Source organism: Selaginella moellendorffii, unplaced genomic scaffold (assembly GCF_000143415.4).
Source record: "Selaginella moellendorffii unplaced genomic scaffold, v1.0 SELMOscaffold_88, whole genome shotgun sequence".
Lineage (NCBI taxonomy): Eukaryota > Viridiplantae > Streptophyta > Lycopodiopsida > Selaginellales > Selaginellaceae > Selaginella > Selaginella moellendorffii.
In genome coordinates, this window is record NW_003314349.1 from 576,365 (window position 1) to 601,966 (window position 25,602).

Here is a 25,602-nt window from a genome sequence, read left to right on the forward strand (position 1 = left end):
TTGCCTAAAGTGTTAAAGAAGCAAGCAGAGCCACTCATGCTAATAATATAATAATTAATTTTATTTTATTAGGATATAATAAAAATAATAAAATTTATTTAAAGTATGTACATAAATCAAAAATCAATTATGCTACTAATGAAAGTTTTCTAATTAAAAACTAAGATAATATATAGTTGTTTTTATAACTAGTAATATAACTATATAGCAAAATATTAGTATATAATCTTTGAATTTGTTATCAATAATTGTTCATATTTTATAAATAAGAGTTAATAAATATTTTTAAAAATTGTTATTTTTAAAACAAATTCTTAAATAAGAAAAGCTAAATTTGAATGATTTTCATTTTAAATAATGCTTAATAAAAAAAAGAAGTAACATATCTATTGCAAAAAATTCTAGATATTTTTACTTTATGAGCAGCGCATGAAAATGGATCAAGATCAAGACAAATAAGAATTTTTACCAACTGGGTGTGAAGACAATCTCTAAACCAATTCTTCCAATCATGCTCAAATTTTCTTTGTTATACATTTATTTATATAAAAAGGTGAAAGTAATAATAGTTCATATTAAAGAATTTAATACATGCATTAGTCAAAGTTAAAGGAACTTTTGTATTTTTATAATAACTCTTTCAAGTTTATGATTACCAAATTTCCTAGTTTACCTTGGAGATAAAATAAAAGAAAGTTTAATATAAAGTTATAAATATCAATAATAAGCTATAAAAAAGTTATTAAATGATATCAATATTAATTAGTTATTAAATAATATAAAATAAGTGTTAATAAAAAATTTTAAAACTTTTATTTTAAAAAAATCTTCAAATAGGAAAAGAGTTAATTTTATAGGATTTTCTTAATTTTTATCAATTTTAATAAATTTTTAAATATTATAAAATATGTGTTAATAATATTTTTTTAAAAACTTTAACTTAAAATATTCTTAAATTGGGAAAGAGCCAATTTTTTAAGATTTTTATTATAAATGATGCCTGATAAAAAAAAGTAATATATATCTTAAATGACCTTCCTTTGTACTACAACTCTATTTATATAGAGATAGCTGAAAGTAACAATAAAAGTCGCTATTCATATTAAATACTTTAGGACATACATTAGTCAAAGTTAAAGCATTTTTATTGTTTTCATTAAAACCATTTATTCTTGAAATGAAAAAAAATTAATATAATATTACAAATAAAAATAATAAGTTCTAAAAATATATATCTAGATATTATTTATCTTGGATATGTAAATTCTAGCCAAAAATATTTATAGTATTAATACATTATATTTTTAAAATCTTTATTGCATTTTGATTTTTGTAAAAGAACTCCAATAAATAAAGTATGACACCCAAAATCCTAAAATAAGAAGCCATTTATATAAATAAAATGACCTTCATTACCATAAACATCTGTATATTTTGAGCTCAATATTAAGTTCATAGTAGTTTCGAATCAATTCACTGGTAAGAAAAGTTTTTAAAATAAATAACATTTTTCCTTTCTAAATGAAATTGTGATACAGATAAATATCAAGGCCTTGTTTCTTGATAGCTTACAAGGGCATCCATATCAACTTCAATCTCTGTATCCGTCCCAAATACGGGCAGAACAATTTTCACCTAAGAAATAAATCACAATAAAAAATGTTAAACAAGAGAAAAAAGAAAGAAGTTGCACCTTTCCAGCCGGAAGGAACTCAAGGATTGTTCCTTGAAAGTTTTGATAGGCACCAGAGATCACTGCAACCATGTCTCCAACTCTCAAATCCCCCTGCCGCTGCTCGAGATCATCCACCTCCTTGACCTCCAGAAGAACTTGATCTTCCGAGGCTTTCTTTTTCTGTTGTTCAAGCTTGAACTCTCGTTCTCTTGTCGCAGCCTCTTCACGAAGAGCCTCGATCTGATAGCTCGGGACTGGCGCGGGGATACGAGCATCCGGGTAGCCACCTTTCATCATCTTTGTGTCATAGCCAGCCCTGCCAGAAATCTCGTCTAGAAAATCTTAAAGAGAGAAAATAGAAGATAGACGATCAAAGGAAAACTCACTTCATCTTGTATGGAAACGCTCCCACGAAGCAAAAGACCGAGCGTTCGTTCATAGCATGCCTGTAAACTGGAGCCTCAAGAACGCAGCGAAGGAAAATATGACCCCTGAGCATAGCTTTCATAGCGAACCTGGATTTTCCACGAACAACACTCTCGGTGGGAATTATGGGAGACCATACCTTGCATCAAGGAAGAAGAAATTCATTCACTACTCCATGAACAAGAGAAACAAAATCTTCTTTACCTCAAACTTTGCATCTGGGAATTCGGCCTCGAGCGTCGAGCGAAGAGCTTCCATGGACTCGGCCTCGTTGTTGGTGAACACTCGCAGCGTGTACCACTGCATTCCCATCTTGGCGAGATTCGCCAGGCTTGGATCGCTCTTCTTCTTCCTCCTTTGATCCACCTTCTTCTTCTCTTCTTCCTCTGGTTTGGGCAACTTACGCGATGCCGCGAGCTCCAGCCGACGCTCGTTCTTCTGCCGCCGCCGCTCCCTCCCTGTCAAATCCGTGTGCTCTACTGCCGATGCTACTGCGTGGATGCCGGCATTGGGCCGCCGGAGCAGCGCCAAAGCGAAAGAATCTAGTCGCACTACTCTATCCATAAACCCTAAGTCACGAATAATCAAGGAGATTCCAAATTTAAATTCATAAACCCTAATTCCCAAAAGAGGGGTTTACTAAGAAAGAACATTACTTGCTGTGAGAGAGCTTGTCCTTTTGACGATCATCAATCCTGGCAACAAGTTTGTGAATCGTCCTTGATCTTGCATCGATCTAAATGACTCCAAACTGATTGATGGAGCGCTAGAAAAACGTTTGCACGGCACATCCGTCCAGATCCCACTCGAGTCAATTCCAATCCCCAATTCCAATCACTCCCTGGGAAATCATAATTCATGCTTTCGCTCAGTCGCCCATGAAGGCATCGAGACAACACCGAAATTAACTCCATCCATTTTTCTGGATTCGTCTCGCTGCCAGCCAGAAAAAAGCACTTTAAGGTCGCCACTCAAAGTCTATCATCGAATCAAACGAGAACACAACCTATTGACAAAAAGTGTAGGAAACTTCACGACGCCATGCTCGATCCTCAATCAATCAATCAATCAAAAAGGTGGTGGCGGCTCCAATGAAAACATATACGTGTAGATTTGGTGCTTGACCACGCCCCGGCACCATAACTCTTGTGTGTTCTTTGTCTCTCTCTCTCTCTCTCTCTCTCTCGTTCTCTCTCAAATTTGAAATGTTTCTAGATAGATAGAAATGCCATCTCTCCAACTCCACCTATGATTCAAGGCAAGATCACGACGAGATCAAGCTTTAGAATTCACAAACAAAGATCGATCGATACATGGAAAACGTTACAAAATTGATTGATTCTTTGGCATCTTTTGGCCGAGTGAAAAGATATCCTTCCTTTTTACCCCCCCGCGACTAGCTACTTACCGACAGTTACGCTGCGTGAAGCGTAAATGTGAACCGTGTTTAACGGTGCACGGGAGTTGGGACGCACCATTCAATTCATCGGCGACATTCCAGCCACGCACGCAGGACTGGAATATCCCAGTCAATCAGCCTCTGGTTAATCTCTGTAAAACCGAAAAAACTTTCACCCGGGTTTCTGGTAAAACACGCGGGGTGAAAACGACGCTGCTGTGCTGTGTTCTCGTACCTAAATTCGTGAAAAAGGTGGGAGAGGTTTGATTGAGGCAAACACGAGACAATAGACCGATCTTGTGACAACGCATTCATGGTTTTCATTCTCCCGCGGGGAGGAAAAGTTGGGCGATCTTCTGGCTGTAAGTCGAATCGATCGATCTTTTTCCACTCGCGTTACATACTTGTAAGTAGTTTTCGCTCCTCCGGATGGATCGAGGGAGAGATATCCATCACTTCCCTCGCACACATTTATAACATATATACGAGCTCTCGCGCTCTTCTCGACCTTTTCTTTCATATGACCCAAATCAATGCGAGCAAACAACACCAACAGCACTGGAGCTGGAACTGGAGAGGCGAGGATCAAGGAGCTCTTAAATTCCCAGGATATCTAGAGCTGTAATTCTGCTGGTTTGAGAGAGAGGGAGAGAGACAAAGACAGATGATCTCTCTTGGTTTGGAGCGAGTTAAGGAAAAGAGAGACGATGGATCGCCGGAGCAGTTTTTAGCGAGATTTCTTTCGCGCAAACATCGATCTTGAATGATCTAATCATGGTACAGAGACAAGCACGGTGGAATTGAATGGTGATCAAAGGGTTGGAATGGGATGGAGATCATGGATGATGCATGGGCCTGAGCGATCGCGATCGCTTCTTTCTTTCGCCACCCCCAGATATAGGTAGGGGTGATTTATGAGCACGCAATCACCATATAGATATACGGTCCATTGGCCATTAAATTGCACTAGAAAAGGTTTATCATTCACTCAACATTGTCTGTTATGTTTCGCATTGAATGAATGCATGGCATGGGTAAGATGAATGGGTGGCATTGTATGGATATGATTCATGCATGCTCAAAGCATGGGTATGGCAATGGTGACATGACATGGCATGGCGGGCGTAGGTGGATTTGGCAGCGCAGGCCCTTTCCATCCTCCGCCAAATGTAGAGGTGATTTTCTGGCAGTGGCCAGTGTGCCAAATTTGGGCAATGTGACCATTAATTGCTCCACTGCGCAGAGGCCGTCAGGACTGCGGACGCCATTAATGATGGGTGGGGCTCGAGAGCTCAAAACGCTCCCGGCCTACGCCATACAACGCGGGAGTCGGGCGTTTGGGCGTAGGTCGCTGGGCGATCGCCCGTCTCCTGGACAATGTACATGTCTATGCCACATCTCCGAGTTTTTGTTTTATTACTGTGTAAATTACAAATATTGTCAACAATGTAAAATATCCATAGTTCTGAAAAGTCAAATACCAAAATGTTATCAAAATTTTTCTAATATTTTAAAAATATCTCAAGCTTCAAAAATAATATAAACAATTCGAAAACTATTTTGACCATTAAAACTTACCAGGAATTTCATTTATATTGAAATATATATTGTTTATCCATCCACATGGATGCCATGCCCATGCATACGAGCTATGGCCTTTTGTTTCTTTCAAGATGCTCACCGGGTGACACACACACCAATTTAATGCTGTGGTGTTCATTCATTCATACTTCCCCTCGCTGCTGCACTACTACTCGCTCCTGAACTACATCTACTGCTCTCCTCCCTTCGATCTTTAGGTTTGTCGATCGTCCCTGCAGTGTTCTAGCAGGAAAAACCAAGCTCGCTCTCTTTCAGGAGGATTGAACAAGGCCACCACCGCTCGCCGCTGCTGAGCTCCTAACAGGCAATCGCAGATTGAGAGGGAGAGACAGAGAGAGAAGGTTGTGTAATCCAAATCACCCAAGTCGATCTAGCTTCTTGCTGGAGCTGGAACAACAAGACAACAGCGTGGATCTACGCCACCAAGATGAAGATGATATTTTACCTTCCTTCTCTCTCTCTCTCTCTGGATCTCTGAGAGATTGTTGGAGGCAAATTCACGACCTCGTTTGCCTCTCTCACTCTCTCGAGTCCCTTTGCTCTCAAACAACGAAGAAGACGAACAAACGCTAGAAAGAAAAAGAAGTGGAGCGATCTAGAGGAGAGAAGTAGAAGTAGTAGCGAGCGTTTGTATAGAGCATGAGGCTTGGAGGCCCGACTGTGGCGCTCTTGGCCAACGACAGTGTTGTGGCGGGCGGCGCTGGAGGAGGATTGCTGGGCGACATTCCAAACATGCCGGCTGGAGCAATGGCGGCTCCCAGGCTCATCCCTCCCTCGCCCTCCATGCCGCGAAGAGGAAATGGAGGAGGAGGAGCAAACATCTATAGCTCCAGCCCCGGCCTCACTCTTGGCCTGGTAAGTAAAGATCTTCTTATGGATTCTCTCGCGCTCCCTCTCTTTACTCTTTTCTCCTTCCTCTCCTCGAATTCATACTCCTTAAATCTCTCCTCTAGATTTTCTTCTCTCTCTCTCTCTTGCGACTCTTCGGCTGATACCAAAGGGTGATTTTTCTGCCACAGCCGAGCATTGTCGATGGGAGGCAGCAAGGTGGGGCTGGAGCCGGCGATGGCGACGCGCAGAATCAATCGGGGATTGGAGCGCCCATGAAGCTGAGTAGCAAGAACAAGGACGAGGAGTATGAGAGCCGGTCTGGGAGTGATAACATGGATGGGTCTGGAGGGGAGGATCAGGACAATGAGCCGCCGAGGAAGAAGCGCTACCACCGACATACTCCACACCAGATTCAAGAGATGGAAGCGTAAGAGATTGGTTTTGGTGTTGTTCTCGATTGGAAGTCCTCAAGGTGGATTTTTTCTTCGTTTTCTCGCGCAGCTTGTTCAAGGAGTGCCCGCATCCGGATGACAAGCAGCGGCAGGAGCTCAGCCGGGAGCTCGGATTGGAGCCGCGGCAAGTCAAGTTTTGGTTCCAGAATCGAAGGACCCAGCTCAAGGTAGGGGGAGAGTTCTTGCTGGTTTTCTTATCGTTTCTTTGCCTTGTTCCGTCGCCCAGGCCCAGCAGGAGAGGGCCGAGAACTCCATGCTACGTCTCGAGATAGAGAAGTTGCGAGCCGAGAATGTGACGATGCGCGAGGCCATCAAGAACGCGTCGTGTCCGAGTTGCGGGGGCCCGGCCACGCTCGGTGAGATGTCCTACGACGAGCAGCAATTGCGAATCGAGAATGCGCGGCTCAAAGACGAGGTAAGCCCACAAACATCCTGCAAGTTGAGCTTCCTTCTCGCTCGCTCACTCACTGGATGAAAAAAAAAATCCAAACTTTGCAGCTCGATCGCGTCTCGACACTGGCAGCCAAGTACCTGGGCCGGCCAATCCCACACCTCTCCGGCGGCGGCTCGCAAGCGCCGAGCTCCTCCCTGGATCTCGCCGTGGGTGGCGCCGCCAACTTTCATCAGGGTGGCGCCGCCGCCGCTGGATCGCTCGTCTCCGCGGGCTCGGAATCCATGAGGCCCGGAGGTTTGAGCGAGGCGGACAAGCCCATGATCGTGGATCTCGCGGTGACCGCCATGGAAGAACTCTATCGCCTCTGCCAGCCCGAGGAGCCATCGTGGATTCCCAGCCCCGACGGACCAAAGGAAGTTCTCAACTATGACGAGTACATCCGGCAGTACCAATCCGCGCTGGGACCTCGCCCCTATGGCATGCGTACGGAAGCCACCCGCGAGAGTGATCTGGTGATGATGAACGGCGTCAACTTGGTGGAGCTTCTCATGGATTCGGTAAGTTCTTTGTTGTTTTTCTTCGTTGTTCTTGCGGATGATGATCGTAAGGTGGCATTGTCTCAGGCGAAATGGGCGGAGATCTTCCCCAGCATTGTGTCTCGAGCAGTCACCATTGATGTTCTGGCAACCGGAGTTACAGGAAACCGGAATGGCGCCGTTCAGTTGGTACGTGCTCATCCAAACCAGAAAAAAAGCTTCTTTGTTTTTGTTCTCTATCTGGAAGAACTTTGCGTGATTGCTTTCGATGCTTCTAAACCTTGTTTTTGTATTTGATCTTCCTTCGCAGATGTATGCCGAGATGCAAGTCTTGTCGCCTCTGGTTCCAACTCGCGAGTTTTACTTCGTGAGGTACTGCAAGCAGCACGCGGATGGAGTCTGGGGAATCGTGGACGTTTCCGTAGATGCGCTCGCTCGCGAGGCAGCGCCCTCTTCCAATCGGTGCCGGAGACGCCCCTCGGGATATCTCATCCAGGACATGCCCAATGGCTACTCAAAGGTACGCACAAAATCACTTTTTTACTCGTTCTTCCGCTGCTTTCTCGTCGTCTCCATGGGAGTCCGAGGCTCTGGTGTGTGATGTGACAATCCATTGACTTGTGCGTTGGATTCTTGTGTGCTGCGAAAACTTTTAGGTGACGGTGTTGGAGCATGTGGAATACGATGATCGATCCGTCAACAGGATTTACAAGCCTTATGTCAACAGTGGTCTCGCTTTTGGAGCACAGAGATGGCTGCTCACGCTGCAGCGCCAGTGCGAGAGGCTCGCCAGTCTATTGGCCACCAGCATCTCTGCCAGAGATCTTGGAGGTAGTACTTTCTTTCCTCTTCCATCTTTTCTTTCGAAGAACTTAGAGAGAGGAGGGAACAAAAAAATGCTTTTTTTCTCAGCTGGTTCTTCCCCCTCCTCTTTGTTTGTTCACGGGCATTGTTTTTCTTCCTCGGCTTTGTTTAATGGTTTGTTTTGCTTTGCTGCCAGTGATACCCAATGCGAGTGGCCGCCGGAGCATGCTCAAGTTGGCGCAGCGCATGACGAATAACTTCTGCGCGGGCGTGAGTGCGTCCACTGTGCACACTTGGACGACGCTGTCCGGTAGCGGCGAGGACGATGTCCGTGTCATGACTCGCAAGAGCGTCGACAATCCCGGCGAACCGCACGGGATTGTTCTCAGCGCCGCCACCTCTCTATGGCTTCCAGTGCCTCCGAAGCGCGTGTTTGAGTTCTTGCGAGACGAGAGGCTACGCAACGAGGTAACAGAGCTTCGTTTGATCCATCAAAATCGAGTTTTTGTATCGGTTTTCTTGGTTTTTTTCAGTGGGACATTCTCTCCAACGGTGGAATGGTGCAAGAGATGGCTCACATCGCCAAAGGACAGGATCCAGGCAACAGTGTCTCTCTCCTCCGTGTCAACGTAAGCTTTCTTGGAGCTTTCGATCTTCGATCTCTAGAACTGAAACTTATTCCTGTCTCTCTTTCCAGACTCTCAACTCGACGCACAGCAATATGCTCATCCTCCAGGAGAGCTGCACCGACGACTCGGGCTCGCTCGTAGTTTACGCTCCGGTGGACATCCCAGCCATGAACTTGGTAATGCAGGGTGGCGACCCGGCCTACGTTGCTTTGCTCCCCTCCGGCTTTGCGATCCTCCCCGACGGACAGGACCACTGTGGAAGTCTCCAGCACGATAGTCTAGAGGTGGACAGGCCCAGGGTTCCAGGCTCGCTCTTGACAGTGGCATTCCAGATTCTCGTCAGCAATGTTCCTTCCGCAAAGCTCTCGCTCGAGTCCGTGACAACCGTGAACAATCTCATCTCGTGCACTGTCCAGAAGATCAAGGCCGCGCTCCAGTGTGACAATCAGTGATGGAAAGCTGGGAAGTGATCAGGAAAGTTGGGTGGGATGGATGGATGATGGATGGTTTTTTGGGGGACAGGATCACAGGACAGGTGGTGGAACTTCTCGTTCTTTTCGTAGGGGATGACTTCTCAGTTCTTTCTCTCTTTCGGTACGATCTTCCTCCGCCAGCTTTCCAGGGGCTCCAAGGTCTGGTTTTGAAAGATGGATCGAGACAGGGGCGATATGTTGCATGCAAGTTGGGGCTTGAGCAAGCCGAGGAGTGGTCAAACAAGGTTCTCGGGGAGCTTTTTTCCTTGATCTCTCTCCTTTTTGGCAAGCTCGGTTTTGGTTATACACTGGACAGAAGTTTGGGACTCGCTTGAGGGAAAATCACCACTCTTTTGACAACACTGGCTAGTGAAGAAGGCAATGATTCTTTTGTTCTTTCTCGACTACAAACACCACAACACAAGGCAGTGAGCTCGCATTGAGCAGGGTGGTGATTTTTTCCCTCAGGAAGGATTTGCTCTTGGGACTTCCGTGCCAACATAGCAGGGAAAGCAAAGAAAACTGGAGAAGAATAAGCACCGGGAAGGCTGGGAACTCGTGGAGGAGGAAAAGCAAACTTTTAGAGGCTCTCTTTCTAACATATAAGAAAAAGGTGAGATATGGAGTATATGGGAGGGAGTCAAGAACGCACCATCGAAAGCTCCCTTGCAGCGTGGTAAAGTCTGGATTCATAGATGCACTCCAGTGTGAGTGTAGATCACTGGCGGTGGAACAACACTGGTGATTTCGCTCACACTGGCACAAACTCTGTGCACGACGAGTCTCGCTTCACCACGGTGCAAGGCAAATGGTTCGGGCATTGACTTCACTTCCACTCCAGATTTCCATGTATCAGTTGTTTGCTTTCGATTGATCTAAAATCTAAGAAACATTGTGTTCTTGACTCCGTGTCCAAAGTTCTCGTGAGAATAGGAGAAAGCGAGTGAGACTAGTTCTTGACGATCTTTTCTTCGTTGCATGGATTCGATTCAATGCGCGCAGTGAATGCCGAATGCGACCCTTTTCTCACACGTAAGCTCTGAAAGGAGAAAACTTTGTTGGTCCCATCTCTATGGATCGATCGAGGGGAGCAAGTCTTTATGGAGTTTTTCTTCGCGGGAGAGAGGATCACCCATTTAAGTTGTAGCGTCCAAAAGCTCGGGACAAGGCAAGGCGTGTCGTGGTATATGTGATTATGCTCGATTTCTCACAGCCACCGAGGCTCTTTCTTGGTCTCTTTCACGACCCAGACAGTGTAGAGAAGGCTGGAATTTATAGAAGATATCTTCACATTAATGTTTTAACGAGATCTATAACATCGCTCGATCAATGCTCTTGTTCACATACAAAAGATATGATGGGTGTGATGAATGCTGCTACGCAATGTGGGATCACGCAAACATATCTGTGGATCTATGGAGATCGTTGATGCTGAAATCTTTCAGCATAGACAAAGGTGGCGACAACGCATGAAAGAGAAACCTATTGCTGTAGTGTCGCAATAATCTTACGTGTTGATGAGTTGGGCAACCAACACCCAGACGATGACATATGAATTATAATTATTAGTTTAAATTAAGCACAAATAAATATTCAGTTGCTATTTATAATATTAAAAACATTATTTGGATTTTTTTCTTGGATATTGAAGTTCAATGATAAGTCACCCGGATCTTTCAGGAAAACGCAAAACAGAACGGAAGAAGTGCACACGCATTCATTTCCAAAGCCCCGGGGTAGCTCCTGGAGATTTTACTGCGCGCATCTATACACATCAATTGGTCCGCTGTGAAAGGAAAAGCTCACGCAATTCCGCTGATGCGCTCGTCCCGCACACCCACGGATCAAGGATTTGTGTTGTTGAATTGAAAAGCCGGCCCACCAGATGCCCCACAGCGGCAAATTGACACCAGCATTTGCCAGTATCCTCCTTTTCTGTTGTGTACCACCGATGGTTTCCTCACACACACATATGCTCTCTCTTTCTCTCTCCTTTGTGTGTGTGTGCTGGAAGTAGCTTGGCTATGGCTATGGCGGGTCCTTCTTGGCTTCCTGGCTGTGATTTTGATGCCAAGCCAGCATGAAAGGGAAAAGGTGGCGCATTCAATGCGAAGGCTACTGCGAGCATTCAATGCGACGACGCGCATTGCGCAGTAGTCTTTGGCAGCAGCAGCACACATCAGTGTGCCACCAATTTCTTTCGCTTTTCTTTTGCGAGCTAAGAGCTTGCAGGAGATGGAGATGGAGATGGAGATGGAGGAGTATAGGAGCGAGAAGCCAAAAGAAAAAGAATGGAAATACGGGAGAGAGGGCTCAGCAGCTCTCATCAATGAGACGATGGTTTTTGGTTGCTTGTGTCTGCTGCTTACTGGGTTTTGAAAGTGACGACACTAGATCACGAGATCACACTGAGAGTTTAGAGTTTTTTTGGCGATCGCATCATCGCGTCGTAGCGCTGTCCCAGCTCCCGAAGTTAATGCTGCTGCTGCTGGCTGCTCCTGCTGCCCACGAAAAGAAAGAAAAGAATTCCTGGAGCGACAGTGACGACTTTGATGATCTATGCGGCAGTGGTGGTTTTCAATCACAGGCAAAAGCAGTGCTTCATGGTCCTAATAAATAATGGCGATCAGGTGTGGTACCATCCCAGGCTGGGGGCTTTCAAGAGAGATACTGGCGTCTGCCGTCCGAGATTCCAGGGATTTGCCGAGCTTGAGGCGGGCGCAGCGTGACATACGGAGCTCCGGCTATGGCGGCTGCCGGTTTCTCGCGAATCTGCTGGTGGAGACGCTCATGCCCAGAATCGGCATCTTGATGCTGGGGAGGCCACCTTTTGGGTGATGCCGGATAGAACTCTTGTCACTTGGACGCATTGTGAAGAGCTTACACGGCGTGTGGGTGTTTGGAAACGGCCCACGAAACGTTTCTAGAAATGCCAGGGCACAGCCAAGTGTCATGGACGATTTTGCTTCAAGCATATGCCCAAGCGGGGCATCTGGAAAACAGAACTAAATTTTTGTTTGACAAAGATTTTGTAAAAGGACTTGATCTGCTTTAACGCATTCATTCTGCATACAGCCAGCAAGGATATATATCAAAAGCCAAAAATCTCTTTGAAGAAATCCCAATATGTGAGTTATGCTCAATTTTTCTTTTTTATTTTCGAATTTCAGGTATTTATTCTCATTATCCTCTGTCATTGTCCAGGATTTACCTTTATTAGCAAAAAAAACTCATAGCAGAGAAAGTCTAATAAATTATCATGATATCTTTACCGTCTTTGCTTCTCTAAACCCAACAGTTTTCATCCCAGCTGGAAAAAAGAAAATTCTTTAGTATTCTTTAGCTATTATAATTCTCAAAAGTTACTCTTCTTTATTTGTTTGGATTTGATTTGATTTTAAGATTTGGTATTGTTTTCTTAAAAAAGGTTAACCATATTCTAATATTAAAACTTATTTATTAAAATTAAAAGACAAATCGAGGAATATTTCACAATTATACTTAGTTTTTTTACTTGCTTAGATATGACTTACAAATAATTAAATATGGCGATCACCATCCCAGGCTGGGAGCTTTCAAGAGAGCTGTTGGCTTCTGCCATCCGAGATTGCAGGGATATGTGGAGCTTGAGGAGGGCACAGCATGACATACGGAGCTCCGGCTATGGTGGCTGCCGGTTTCTCGCGAATCTGCTGGTGGAGATGTTTGGGAAGCTCGGGAGTGTGAGGAGTGCCGAGGCCGCCTTCGCCACCATCGAGGAACCAAACGTTTACTCGTGGACGATTCTTCTCTGCGCTTATGCCCAGAATGGGCATCTTGATTCAGCGGAGGCGACGTTTTGGGCGATGCCGGATAGAACTCTTGTCACTTGGAACGCTCTGTTAAGAGCTTACACGGAATGCGGGTGTTTGGAGGAGGCCCACGAAACGTTTCTTGAAATGCCCGAGCACAACCAAGTGTCATGGACGATTTTGCTTCAAGGATATGCCCAAGCGGGGCATCTGGAGAATGCTAAGGTTTTGTTTGACAGAGTTCCAGTGAAAGACTTGATCTGCTTTAACGCGTTGATTTCAGCATATGGCCAGCAAGGGTATCTATCAGAAGCCAAAAACCTCTTTGATGAAATGCCCATTGCGAGTTTGATCACCTGGAACAGCGTTCTTGTAGCATATGCCCAAAACGGGCATATACGCGAAGCCAGGGAGCTCTTTGACGCGATGCCCGAGCAAAGCCTGGTTTCCTGCACCACCATTCTGCAGGCGTATGCCCAAAACGGGCATCTCAAAGAAGCCGCAAAGATGCATTCCTGGATGCTAGAACAGGACCACGTTTCGTGGAGCTGCATGGTATCAGCGCACGCTCACTTTGGACGCGGCAGGGACGCGATCGAGATGTTTCACGTCATGGTTTTGGAAGGATTTGAGGCATCGAAGGTTACTCTTCTCAGTCTTCTCATCGCTTGCAGCCACACTGGGAAGCTCGAGAGGTGCCGCCAAGAGTTTGTGGGGATGGCTGGAGATTATTTGGTGATTCCTCGCTGCGAGCACTACTGCTGCATGGTGGACATCCTCGGTCGCGCTGGGCACCATGAGGAAGCCAAAGATCTCCTCTGGTCGATGCCTTTCGAGCCATCTCCAATCGCTTGGTCGGCCATGCTTGGGTCTCTGGTGATTCACAGCGATCGAGATCGAGGTGGTGAAGAGCTTGTCAAAGTGCGCATGCGAGTTCTGGAGCAGCAAAATTCCATCTTGTGAATTTGGCAAAGCTTAATCGACAACAAGTTTGAGAAGATGCGGCTCTTCGTTTTGCTTGTGGGTTTTGACGAGGTATATGTTTGTAACAAGCGAATCGAGAGCTATGGCAAAACTGGGGATTTGGAACACGCGCGAGCAGTGTTTGACAGCATTGTTGCAAAGGATGCCTTCTCGTGGTCGTGCATTTTACGAGCATATTGTCAAAACGGGCATTTTGTTCAGGCAAAAGAGCTCTTTGATTCCATGCCGCAACGAAACGTTGTTTGCCAGAACATTATTTTATCAGCGTTTGGAAGACATGGCCACTTTGGTGTTGTAAAGTCCTTTTTTGATAGCTTGCCTGAGGTTGATCTCGTTTCTTGGAACACTCTTCTCTCGGCTTATGCCACAAGAGGGTATTTTTACGATGCAAAAACCATCTTTGATGAGATGCCTTACAGGGATCTCATCTCCTGGAACACACTCATTGGTGCATATGCCAAACAATCAAACTCAGCAGAGGCTAAGATCTTATTTGATAAAAGCCCAGCGAGAAGTTTGGCCTCATGGTCTGCTTTGGTTTGCGCTTATGCCCGTAATGGCCAAATAGATATAGCCCAGTCCCTCTTTGATGCAATGCCGGAGAGGAATTTGGTAAGCTGGAATGCTTTGTTGTCTGGCTTTGGAAACTGTGGTGAGATCAAAAAAGCTAAAGCCATTTACAATAGGATGCCGGAACATGATCTAATTAGTTGGAATGCTTTGATTGCATTACTGGTAGCAAACTCCCAATTTGACGAAGCCAAGGAGTTGTTTTCTCGCATGCCCGAGCGCGATTTGGCGACCTGGAACATTATGATTAATGTCTATTGCCAAGACGAAAACTTTAAGGAAGCAAAGTTTGTGTTTGACATGATGCCGGAGGCCGAGCTTACATCTTGGAACAGCTTGCTTTTAGCATATACCCGTTCTAGGCAAATGGATCTCGCAGAACATGTGTTTACTTCTATGCCTTTTCTCGACACCATTTCATGGACGACGATGGTGGACGGCTACATTCGTGTTGAAAAGTTGGACAAGGCCAAGCAAGTTTTGGATAGGATGCCACAACTTGATGTGGTAGCTTGGACTGCTTGGTTCTCTGCGTATGCCATGGTTGGAGATCTGGAGATAGTGAAACAAAGCTTTGATGAGCTACATTTGCAAAAAGATATAGTGGTGTGGATTGCCTTGTTATCTGCTTACGTACGCCGTGGCTGTCTCGATGAAGCTAAGAATACTTTCACTCAAATGCCTGAAAGGAGTTCAATCTGCTGGGCGATGATGATCACTGCGTGTGCCCAAAACAGGCATTTGAAAGACGCATTCTCGCTGTTCATGGAAGTTCCGGAGAATAGCTTGTGTGTTTGGAATGCAATGCTTGTGGCATATGCTCAGATGAGTTCGATATCTCGTTTGGAGCAGTTCTTTCAGGATATGCCCGAGCGAAGTGTAGTTGCATGGGGCGTGATGATAGCCAAGTTTGCTCTCGCCGGTGACATACTCGAGGCATTCCAAGTTTTTTACCATATGAAGATGGTGGATTTGCCCGACGAGGCTTGTTTCGTGTCGCTGCTAATCGCGTGTAGCCACGAAGGTGAAGTCTATCGAGGGAGAAGTTTGTTCGCATCTATGGTGGAAGATTATGGAATCACACCCACGAGACAGCACTACTGCTGCATGGTTGATTTGCTAGCCCGCGCCAAGCGTTTAGAGCACGCGAAAGAGCTCCTTAGTGCCATGCCATTTGAAGATAAATCATTCGGCTGGACATCAGTTATAAGTGCTCCATTGTAAAGGGTTTAAGGGTGTAAGTTATTAGGTCATGGCAAAGCTTGGAAAGACGAGATGTGGTGCAAGGTCCGCTCCTTACGAAACCGGCGATAGCAAAAGCAAGAACTACCAGGTGGCGGAGAGTGTGAGCAGGCTGAGGCACGCTCTCGTTTATGACAATGGAAAAGTGTTGCATGTATGGGATATGGAAAGAGGATTTTGCAACTACAAGCTACCATATCCATCCCAGATCAAGGGTCATCTTTGCGGAGTCGCGGGTGGAATTCTCTTCTTCAAGGAGAACAGCAGCACTCAAACCATCTTTGCTTGGAACCCAGTGACTGGATTCGTAAAAGAGATTAATCTTCCATCGGTGGAGTCAGAGTTTCTAGTCATTGTCACGCCCAAGTCACACAGGCTCTGCAAGCTCAACCCGAGCCTGAAGCTCGAGGCAGTGGGTGCTCCCCCGGTGGAGGACTGGACGCGGATTTGCTACTTGGGCGAGAGGTTCAATGGAGACTCGGGCATCAAGCTCGAGTGCTCGCGACATGTGATGTATGCCAATGTCCTGGGCACGAGCTCGCTGCAACAGCTGGATGTTTTAGCGACAGGAAATCCAGTTAGAACAATCAGCTCTCCCAGGCCGTTCAAGGGGCGAAGCTTTCATCTTCCGCGAAGTGCTGGGAGCGTCAAGTATCGCTTCTTTCAGCTGGAGCAGGACGTGTTTGTGTGTGTTTCGATGCAGAGGCGCTTGCATTCCCAAGGTTGCGTGAGGATCTGGCTGTACAAGCCTGGTTGTCATGGTGGTGCAAAGAGTCTTAAAGGATCGTGCCATGCATGCCGTGTTGCAAAGACGGTCCACGGAAGTCACCTCGCTATGGAAGAACTTTGTGCATGCAGCAACAATGAGGACTGGGAAGACGTGTCAAAGTTGCCAGACAAGTACGTGCAGGGGTTATTGAAAGAGTCAATCTCGCAGGACGATGGTGCCGGCTGGTTTGCGTTTGGGATGGCCAACATTGTCTTGGTGGCATTTGTTTCCAAGAGTGGCGACTTGAGCTCTTGCAAGGAGGTGTTTCGCTTCGAGCTGGCGTTGAGAGAGTGGACCCGTGTGGCAAATCCATTCAGAAGCTCTCGGGGTGTTAACTGGAACAACATGAGCTGCTGGTGTCCAAGTTCTTCCAATCTGGACATGGATTGGGGGTTGTGTCCTTGATGGATCAAGTAGTTCATAGAAGATCCTGGAGTGATACAGTTCTCTTTATGACGGAAATCTTACATCATATTAATATACAGCTTACCCTGTGGTTCATCTTACAACCCCAAAGTCAAGCTCTAAACGATAGACACACCCTCTACTTGGGCTTCTCACGAGCCCCTTAAACGTCTGCCAATTCAAACTTCTCAAATCCAAAACGGCGTCAATCCTCCTCTCCAAGCAGTTTACCGAGTGCCACCGAGTTCCATCATCTGGTCGATGTTGTCTTGCACCTTCTCATGAGGACCCTGCCAACAATTCACCATTTTCCGGAATATGCTCATCTCCGTAGCCCATGATTTTTCACAATAGAATTGTGGAAGCGCACACCAAGCCAGTTTGAGAATTCTTGATCTTGAGGATGTCCTCTGATTGAACATGCTCAATCAACATAGCTCAAAATCCTCATGCCACTGCTCCATAATCATCCTTGCGACTTAGGAAGAATCGCTGGCATTTGCTCGCGTCCCCTAACCACTCCCAGAATCTTCCTCTTTGAGAACTTGGCCTCTATAATCGAGAACCGTCTAAACGAGCACCATTCTCCAAGCAAACACTACTCGCCTCGCTTTCCACCATTTCCAGCGTTCCTCTAGCTCGTTTGCGAGGGTAAGAGCGTCCACCATGCAGTGCTCGGCCAGGGACGAACTCCATGGCTGGTTTCAGCTGCGCAATCTCCAAGTATTGACACAGTTTGATTGACTTGTCAAATGAATATTAGGAAATCCAAAACCTTCGATCTGAGCGACTAAGAACATGTCGGAGAACTCTTAGAGCGCACGACTTACATTCGCGTGTCACCAAAATACAAAACCAAAGGTCCACTGAGGTTTTTACATGGAAAGGATGCGCATCTCGGCAAAAAAATAAAAAGAATACTGAACTCCAACCTTCTTAGACATTAAGCTGCTCCACCATATTATCCTTGAAGTAGATATCATGCTCTTTAGTGATAGCAACACCGTAGCGCGCACCTGGAGGCCACGAGATGGCCTTGTTCATCCGTGGATAGGCCACATGCCCAGCCAAGCCGGCCCAATCAAAGTTGACAATCTTGGCATCATACTTGGGATATCCATCGGCTTCAACTGTTTGGGACTCACGGAGGAGGATATTGCAAAGCCTGAGATCACCGTGGACAAAGCCTTTGTTGTGACCAACATCGAGTGCCACCGCGATGCACTCAGTCAGCTTAGCAACGTGCCCCGCATCACCCTTTACATTCTTCACAACTTCATCAGCGGGAATCCATCCCTTCTCTCGAGTCAAGTACTCCATCCTGATCATCCTCACTCCATGCTTCTCAAAAACGTCACTGCGGAGCTCTGGTGCATATGGTAACCATGCCTTGTGTGCGTCCAAGCTGTACTTGGATACAAACTTGGCCACCTCCGGCTCGCCCTGACTGTTCTCGTAGCGAAATACAAGCTTGCCCTCCGCCAGCTGGTGCACAGAAGTCTCCTTGGCTATCGGCCATGGTATTGGTGGCGACTGTAGTGGTACCACCTTGTAGCCCTGAACGAAGCGATGGATTGCCCTCCATATCCTTTCTGTGGCTACCAGGTATTCTTCAGGGCCGTAACACTTGGTCTCGGCAAAAGGTTCCGCCCAAACCTTGCCATTTTCGACAGTAGCTCCCCACACCCTCCAAAGCATACGACCGACTTGGTTGTAATCCACCGTACAAAGTGCATGCCCTGAGGTAGCCATCCAGCACCTGGAAGTCCGGATCGCCAGCGTTGCCTGCTTGCGACTTGAATTAAAAAACAAGGCGAATGGACGTGGCCGTGTGTTGAATGCCATCCAGTTGAACTCGTCCCTGTAGCGTGAAGTACGGTGTGACAATCGCCTCTAGGTAGCGGCTGACGAGTCCCTGAAGCATCGACTGAACCTCCTCCTCGTGACATTCCACATACTCGTCACTCTGCACCCATTTGCAGAATGCCTCCGCAAAGTCCATGTCCACTTCCTCGGGAACACCTTATGTTGCATCCTGCTTGAACTTCGCGAACGCCTCGCAGACAAGTTGCAATGGCAAAGGAGGCTTTGCAAAGTCTGGCCTGTAGCAAAGAAATTTGGCCTCCCCAGCATCCTTGCCCTGGTAGTCCTTCCATACATTGAAGTCGGCAAGGTCTGAGGGAGTGTTGCCACGCTCGTCCGCTCCTGGCTTTTGTGCTTTCTTCCTCACCTGTTTCCACACAGAGTCAACGAACTGCCAGCTGCCCGTGGCCAGCAACGATTCCAGGGTCGCCGAGACCGCTTCTCGCAAGCCAGAACTGTCCCTTCTGGTCACGGGAATAGGGAACCTGTGGCTGCCGCTGCCACTGCTGCTCGCTGCGGAGCTCATTCTGCGTGTCTTCACCATCCCTTGCACAACTTTTGCCTTTAAATAAGCTAGCCGGGTGAACTTTGCCTTTCTCCGAGACCGCGAGAGAAGGTCGAGCTCCTTTCCTGCTGCCGAGTTTCCGCAGTAAAACAGACCAATTCTGGCACCTGGATGAATGAAGGCAAGCCTCGCAAACACTTTTTTCCAGTTTGGACGAGCAAAATGCGTTCGAAGTTGGGGAAGAAATATAAGAAGAAAGACAACAATCCAAAGGAAGTTACACCACTTCGTGCATGATGCAACGCTTGGAACAAAGCCCAGTCTCTCTTTCATGCAATGTCGGAGAGGAACTTGGTAAGCTGGAATGCTTTGTTGTCTGGCTTTGGAAACTGTGGTGCGATCAAAACAGCTAAAGCCATTTACAATATGATGCTGAAACATTATCTAATTACTTGGAATGCTTTGATTGCATTACTCGTAGCAAACTCCCAGTTTGACGAAGCCAAGGAGTTGTTATCTCGCATGCCCGAGCGCAATTTGACGACCTGGAACATTATGATTAATGTGTATTGCCAAGAAGAAAGCTTTAAAGAAGCAAAATTTGTGTTTGACATGGTGCCGGAAGCTGAGCTTACATCTTGGAACAGCTTTAGGATCTCGCAGAACATGTGTTTACGTCTATGCCTTTTCTCGACACCATTTCATGGACGATGATGGTGGGTGGCTACATTCGTGTTGAAAAGTTGGACAAGGCCAAGCAAGTTTTGGATAGGATGCCACAACTTGATGTGGTTGCTTGGACTACTTGGTTTTCTGCGTATACCATGGTTGGAGATCTGGAGATAGTGAAGCAAAGCTTTGATGGGCTACATTTGCAAAAAGATATAGTGGTGTGGATTGCCTTGTTATCTGCTTACGTACGGCGTGGCTGTCTCGATGAAGCTAAGAATACCTTCAATCAAATGCCTGAAAGGAGTTCAATCTGCTGGGCGAAGATGATCACTGCGTGTGCCCAAAACAGGCATTTAGAAGACACATTCTCGCTGTTCTTAGAAGTTCCGGAGAATAGCTTCTGTGTTTGGAATGCAATGCTTGTGGCATATATCTCGTTTGGAGCAGTTCTTTCAGGATATGCCCGAGCGAAGTGTAGTTTCATGGGGCGTGATGGTAGCCAAGTTTGCTCTCGCTGGTGACATACTCGAGGCATTCCAAGTTTTTGACCATATGAAGATGGTGGATTTGCCCGACGAGGCTTGTTTCGTGTCGCTGCTAATCGGGAGAAGTTTGTTTGCGTCTATGGTGGAAGATTATGAATTCACATCCACGAGACAGCACTACTGCTGCGTGGTTGATTTGATAGCCCGCGCTAAGCGATTGGAGCACACGAAAGAGCTCCTTACTATCATAAATCCTTCGAGTGCTCCATTATAAAGGGTTTAAGGGTGTAACTTATTAGGTCATGGCAAAGCTTGGAAAGACGAGATGTGGTGCAAGGTACACTCCTTATGAAACCAGCGATAGCAAAAGCAAGAACTACCAGGTGGCGGAGAGTGTGAGCAGGCTGAGGCACGCTCTCGTTTATGACAATGGAAAAGTGTTGCATGTATGGGATATGGAAAGAGGATTTTGCAACTACAAGCTACCGTATCCATCCCAGATCAAGGGTCATCTTTGCGGAGTCGCGGGTGGAATTCTCTTCTTCAAGGAGAACAGCAACACTCAAACCATCTTTGCTTGGAACCCAGTGACTGGATTCGTAAAAGAGATTAATCTTCCATCGGTGGAATCAGAGTTTCTAGTCATTGTCACGCCCAAGTCACACAGGCTCTGCAAGCTCAACCCGAGCCTGAAGCTCGAGGCAGTGGGTGCTCCCCCGGTGGAGGACTGGACGCGGATTTGCTACTTGGGTGAGAGGTTCAATGGAGATTCGAGCATCAAGCTCGAGTGCTCGCGGCATCTGATGTACGCTAATGTCCTGGGCACGAGCTCGCTGCAACAGCTGGATGTTTTGGAAGCGACAGGAAATCCAGTTAGAACAATCAGCTCTCCCAGGCCGATCAAGGGGCGAAGCTTTCATCTTCCACCAAGTGCTGGGAGCGTCAAGTATCGCTTCTTTCAGCTGGAACACGGCGTGTTTGTGTGTGTTTCGATGGAGAGGCGCTTGCATTTCCAAGGTTGCGTGAGAATCTGGCTGTACAAGCCTGGTTGTCATGGTGGTGCAAAGAATCGAAAAGGATCGTGTCATGCGTGCCGTGTTGCAAAGACGGTCCACGGAAGTCACCTCGCTATGGAAGAACTTTGTGTCTGCAGCAACAACGAGGACTGGGAGGATGTATCAAAGTTGCCAGACAAGTACGTGCATGGGTTGTTGAAAGAGTCAATCTCGCAGGACGATTGTGCCGGCTGGTTTGCGTTTGGGATGGCCAACACTGTCTTGGTGGCATTTGTTTCCAAGAGTGGCGACTTGAGCTCTTGCAAGGAGGTGTTTCGCTTCGAGCTGGCGTTGAGAGAGTGGAGCCGCGTGTCAAATCCATTCAGAAGCACTCGGGATGTTAACTGGAACAACATGGGCTGTTGGTGTCCAAGTTTTTCCAATCTGGACATGGATTGGGGGTGGTGTGCTTGATCGGTCAAGTAGTTCATAGAAGATCCTGGAGTGATACAGTTCTCCTTGTGACGGAAATCTTACATCATATTAATACCCTGTGGTTCATCTTCCCCAAAGTCAAGCTCTAAACAATAGACAAACCCTCTACTTGGGCTTCTCACGAACCCAAACTGCTCAAATCCAAAACGGCGCCAATCCTCCTCTCCAAGCATTATAGCAACATGAAGTTGCGGAATTTGGTCCATGACTACTTTGGACGGAGGGGCTTGGTCTTTTTGAGTTCGACCAGCACTTGAGATTCTGTAATAATGTCGTCCGCTGGTTGCCTCTCCCAGCAGTAATCACCTCTCAAGATATCCTTGCTCGAAAGAATACCAATGCCACTGCCGATTTCCACCAAGCCGAAGTCTCGACCGCTGCCTACTGGCACAGACGGGTAGGATTGATCAGGATGCTCCAAATTGATCAGCTTCTTCCAATCCTACGGATCCAACGCCAAACAATACCACTCACCACCCTCAATGCAGATCATGGAAGTCAGCACTAAGTTTCTGGTAAAGAGCTTGTGAATCGGACCCCAGCGTCCGACTCTTGAATCAAAGTCAAATCCCGCTAGGAAGATTCTGAACTCTAACTTGCCGCTGACCTTGTCCTGGAAGCTGAGCATGGCCCTCCCGGTTCCATCACCAGAACTACCACCATCAGAACCATATAATAATGACGTTGCTGCGGGCGTTGCTGTAGTGGTAACCCATTGCTTAGTCACTGGATTCCCAACTAGAAACTCACCATCATGGCCTGGACTGGAGCGCAAACCCAAACAACCTCCAGCCATCATAAATCATTCACACCAAGCCGATCGTGCTTGGAATGACCAGCTCCTGTTGAAGCTGTACGATCTTAAAGTTGGGGATTGATCGTGTCTTGGCATAAGAGCAATGCAACTGGCAAGACTGAAACGGGCCCTAGAAGGCCAAGACGCCCAAATCATATGCAACCTTGCGTTGCACAACATGCGCATCCATCTCTCGCGCATCCCGCACTGCCAAACGCGCTAGTATATCTTCAACAACACCCTCTGGAAGATACTGCAGACGAATCCTAAGCAACACTGCTTCAATGAGAGCTGTTGGCTCGAAGTTTCAAGGCGCTGGAAGATGAGTTTCCAGGCCGTGTGGTTGACCGGACCGGATGGTTTGACCGCCAAATCCTTCTCCATCGCCATGAGCAAAACAGTATAATTATTGTGTTTGATCGAATGTAAATTGAGGCAAAAGCCTTCGATTAAACAACACATAAGCAGCTCCTCCTTTCGGGTCCAAGCTGAAAAGATCTCTCACTCCTTCTACCCCGTCACGGATGTTATTCCACGAACAACTTCCAAGAAAACATCTCAAGTGTAAAGCATCTGGCACAAAAGGCATGCTTGCGATGAGATCTTGAGCAGCACCCAAATGCCCAGCACGGCTCAAACCATCGATCACGCAGCAATAGTGTTGCTTTCCTGGATCAAGGCCAAAGTCGAGGATCATAGAGCTAAAGCAGCTCTTGCAATCGTCCACACTGCCTCCACGACTGCATGCTATGAGAGCAGACACGAAAGAGACTTCGTCCACCAGATCTAGTGTTTTCATCGTATCAAACATTTCCAATGCACGAGTGGAGTCGCTGCTGTTGGTGAGACCAGCCAAAACAGTGCTCCAAGTTATCACACCGCACTCTGGAGTAGAGTAGAAAACTTTGACAGCTCTCTCAACTTGTCCACTCTTGACATAAGAAAACAGAAGGACATTCCACGATACCAAGTTCTTGAGTGGCATGCTATCAAACAAGGCCTTGGTTTTGTTGGTATGCCCGGCCTGGGCATATATAGACAACATAATGTTCCACACTGGTTGATCTTTCCATGGAATTGATATAAAAAACTTCTCAGCGTCATCGACATATGCATCCCGGGAATATGCAGCGAGAACACATGTTGAGGATGAAGGGTCGTGTTCTGGCATCAAATCAAAAGCGTTCTTCGCTTCCTCAATTTTCCCAGATTGGGCATATACATCTAGCATTGAGTTCCAGGATATTATGCTTCTTTCTGTCATTCTTTCGAACAGATCTCTGGCTGGGAGAAGCTTTCCTCTTTGCGTGTAGGCTGTTAGCATTGTGTTCCAGGTTATGAGGTCTCGATCTGGCATTCCATTGAAAAACTCCCGAGCTCTTTCGAGATTTTCACTCTGCACAAGCGACATGAGCATCGTATTACACGAAATCACGTCCAGAAACGGCATTTCTCGAAATATACAAGCAGCGTTTTCCAGATGACCTCTTTGAGAATAGGCTGCCAGAATGGCATTCCACGACACCAAGTTCTTTTCTGGCATCCAATCGAATATTTCTCTCGCATCCTCGACTCTACCCCTGTGAATATAAGCTGAAAGCATGGCATTTTGAGAGATCAAGTCATGCTGCGGCATTCTAGCAAAGTAATCCTTTGCCTTCTCCGGATACCCTCGCTGGGCATATGCTGTCAGCATAGACGTCCATGAGGCACTGTTTGCCTCTGGCATTTCATCAAAAACTTTTTCTGCCCGGGTCAAATCTCCATGCTGTGTGTATGTTGCGAGCATGGTGTTCCAGACTATCAAATCTCTCTGTGGCATTCTATTATAGAGACCTTCTGCCGCTTCCAAGAAGCCATTCTCGCTATATGCGGCTAACATGGTTGATAGAGAGATCAAGTTGACGGACTCCATCTCTTCAAGCATCTTTTGTGCATGGAGTGTTTTTCCACTGTTGCCGTATGCAGATAGCATCGCATTGCAGCAGATTATGTCGTGCATCGGCATTTGGGAAAAGATTTCCTCGCTAGCTCTAACTTCTCCATTTCGAGCATAAGCAACAGCCAAACTTGTCCAGGAGATCAAACAGTGAAGAGGCATTGCATCAAAATGAGCTTTTGCCATGTCAAGATGCCCTTGATGGGCATATAACGCAAGGATCATGTTGAAGGAAGAAAGAGTTTTTTGCGGCATCGATTCAAAGAATTCCAAGGCATCGTTCGCATGACCAACTCCAATGTAGGCATTCAGCATGGAATTCCAGACCACAGCATCCTTGCAAGGCATCTTATCAAAGGTATTCTTCGCATCTTCCAGATGCCCGTTTCGAGCATATGCCAAAAGCATAAAGCTCCACGAGAAGGAATCCTTTGGATGGAGCGCGTCAAAGGCCTCTCGAGCATCCTTGACACACCCAAGCCTTCCATAGAGCTCGACCATCTTATTCTTAAAGATTCTCCCTCCATAGCCGCTCGCATTCTTGATGGATTCGTGGATCACCCGGGCAGTAGCGAGCGATTTGCAGTGCTGGATTTGCTGGAGGAGATCGGAGCTCGCGATTGAATGGCTGCCCACTTGATGATCCAGCTTGAAAGACTATGAACTAGGGCGATGGATTGATCTCCAGGATGGACTACTGGCGGTTGAATGGTCGCCCACGCCCAATCGCTCCGGGCATTCCGAGAAACCGGGCACTTTGCCCAGCTCTTGAAATCCTGCGAGGATCTCTGCCATGGCCGATGGATTCACGGCGAGATCCGGCGCAGCGATCACGCAACCAACCTCTTCCTCGCCAACAATCTCATCCAG

The 25,602-nt window shown here is 46.7% G+C and overlaps 5 protein-coding genes across 5 annotated transcripts; 3 read left to right on the forward strand and 2 right to left on the reverse strand.

Annotated features, from left to right (window-relative positions):
- Positions 1 to 1,472: 1,472 nt before the first annotated feature.
- LOC9637109 lies at positions 1,473 to 3,824 on the reverse strand. Its single transcript, XM_024662202.1, has 5 exons — positions 3,611 to 3,824; positions 2,306 to 2,670; positions 2,062 to 2,240; positions 1,694 to 1,991; positions 1,473 to 1,635 (listed from the first exon to the last, which is right to left on the reverse strand). The coding sequence occupies exons 1-5, from the start codon at positions 3,822 to 3,824 to the stop codon at positions 1,546 to 1,548; spliced, it is 1,146 nt and encodes a 381-aa protein (XP_024517970.1). The 3' UTR covers positions 1,473 to 1,545.
- A 1,267-nt stretch (positions 3,825 to 5,091) lies between these two features.
- On the forward strand, positions 5,092 to 10,125 carry LOC9638026 (homeobox-leucine zipper protein HDG2). Its single transcript, XM_002988356.2, has 11 exons — positions 5,092 to 5,957; positions 6,122 to 6,360; positions 6,435 to 6,552; positions 6,612 to 6,800; positions 6,884 to 7,336; positions 7,403 to 7,504; positions 7,626 to 7,835; positions 7,972 to 8,146; positions 8,316 to 8,587; positions 8,653 to 8,748; positions 8,817 to 10,125. Exons 1-11 carry the CDS (start codon positions 5,742 to 5,744, stop codon positions 9,198 to 9,200), a joined length of 2,454 nt encoding a protein of 817 aa, XP_002988402.1. The 5' UTR covers positions 5,092 to 5,741; the 3' UTR covers positions 9,201 to 10,125.
- A 2,641-nt stretch (positions 10,126 to 12,766) lies between these two features.
- On the forward strand, positions 12,767 to 13,975 carry LOC112341661 (pentatricopeptide repeat-containing protein At4g02750-like). Its single transcript, XM_024662203.1, has one exon. It carries the CDS (start codon positions 12,767 to 12,769, stop codon positions 13,973 to 13,975), a length of 1,209 nt encoding a protein of 402 aa, XP_024517971.1.
- A 25-nt stretch (positions 13,976 to 14,000) lies between these two features.
- LOC112341694 (pentatricopeptide repeat-containing protein At4g02750-like) lies at positions 14,001 to 20,841 on the forward strand. The gene is made up of 2 exons (XM_024662283.1): positions 14,001 to 15,815; positions 20,807 to 20,841. Exon 1 carries the CDS (start codon positions 14,012 to 14,014, stop codon positions 15,788 to 15,790), a length of 1,779 nt encoding a protein of 592 aa, XP_024518051.1. The 5' UTR covers positions 14,001 to 14,011; the 3' UTR covers positions 15,791 to 15,815; positions 20,807 to 20,841.
- A 2,082-nt stretch (positions 20,842 to 22,923) lies between these two features.
- LOC112341662 (pentatricopeptide repeat-containing protein At4g02750-like) lies at positions 22,924 to 25,233 on the reverse strand. The gene is made up of 2 exons (XM_024662205.1): positions 23,254 to 25,233; positions 22,924 to 23,046 (listed from the first exon to the last, which is right to left on the reverse strand). The coding sequence occupies exons 1-2, from the start codon at positions 25,231 to 25,233 to the stop codon at positions 22,924 to 22,926; spliced, it is 2,103 nt and encodes a 700-aa protein (XP_024517973.1).
- Positions 25,234 to 25,602: the final 369 nt, after the last annotated feature.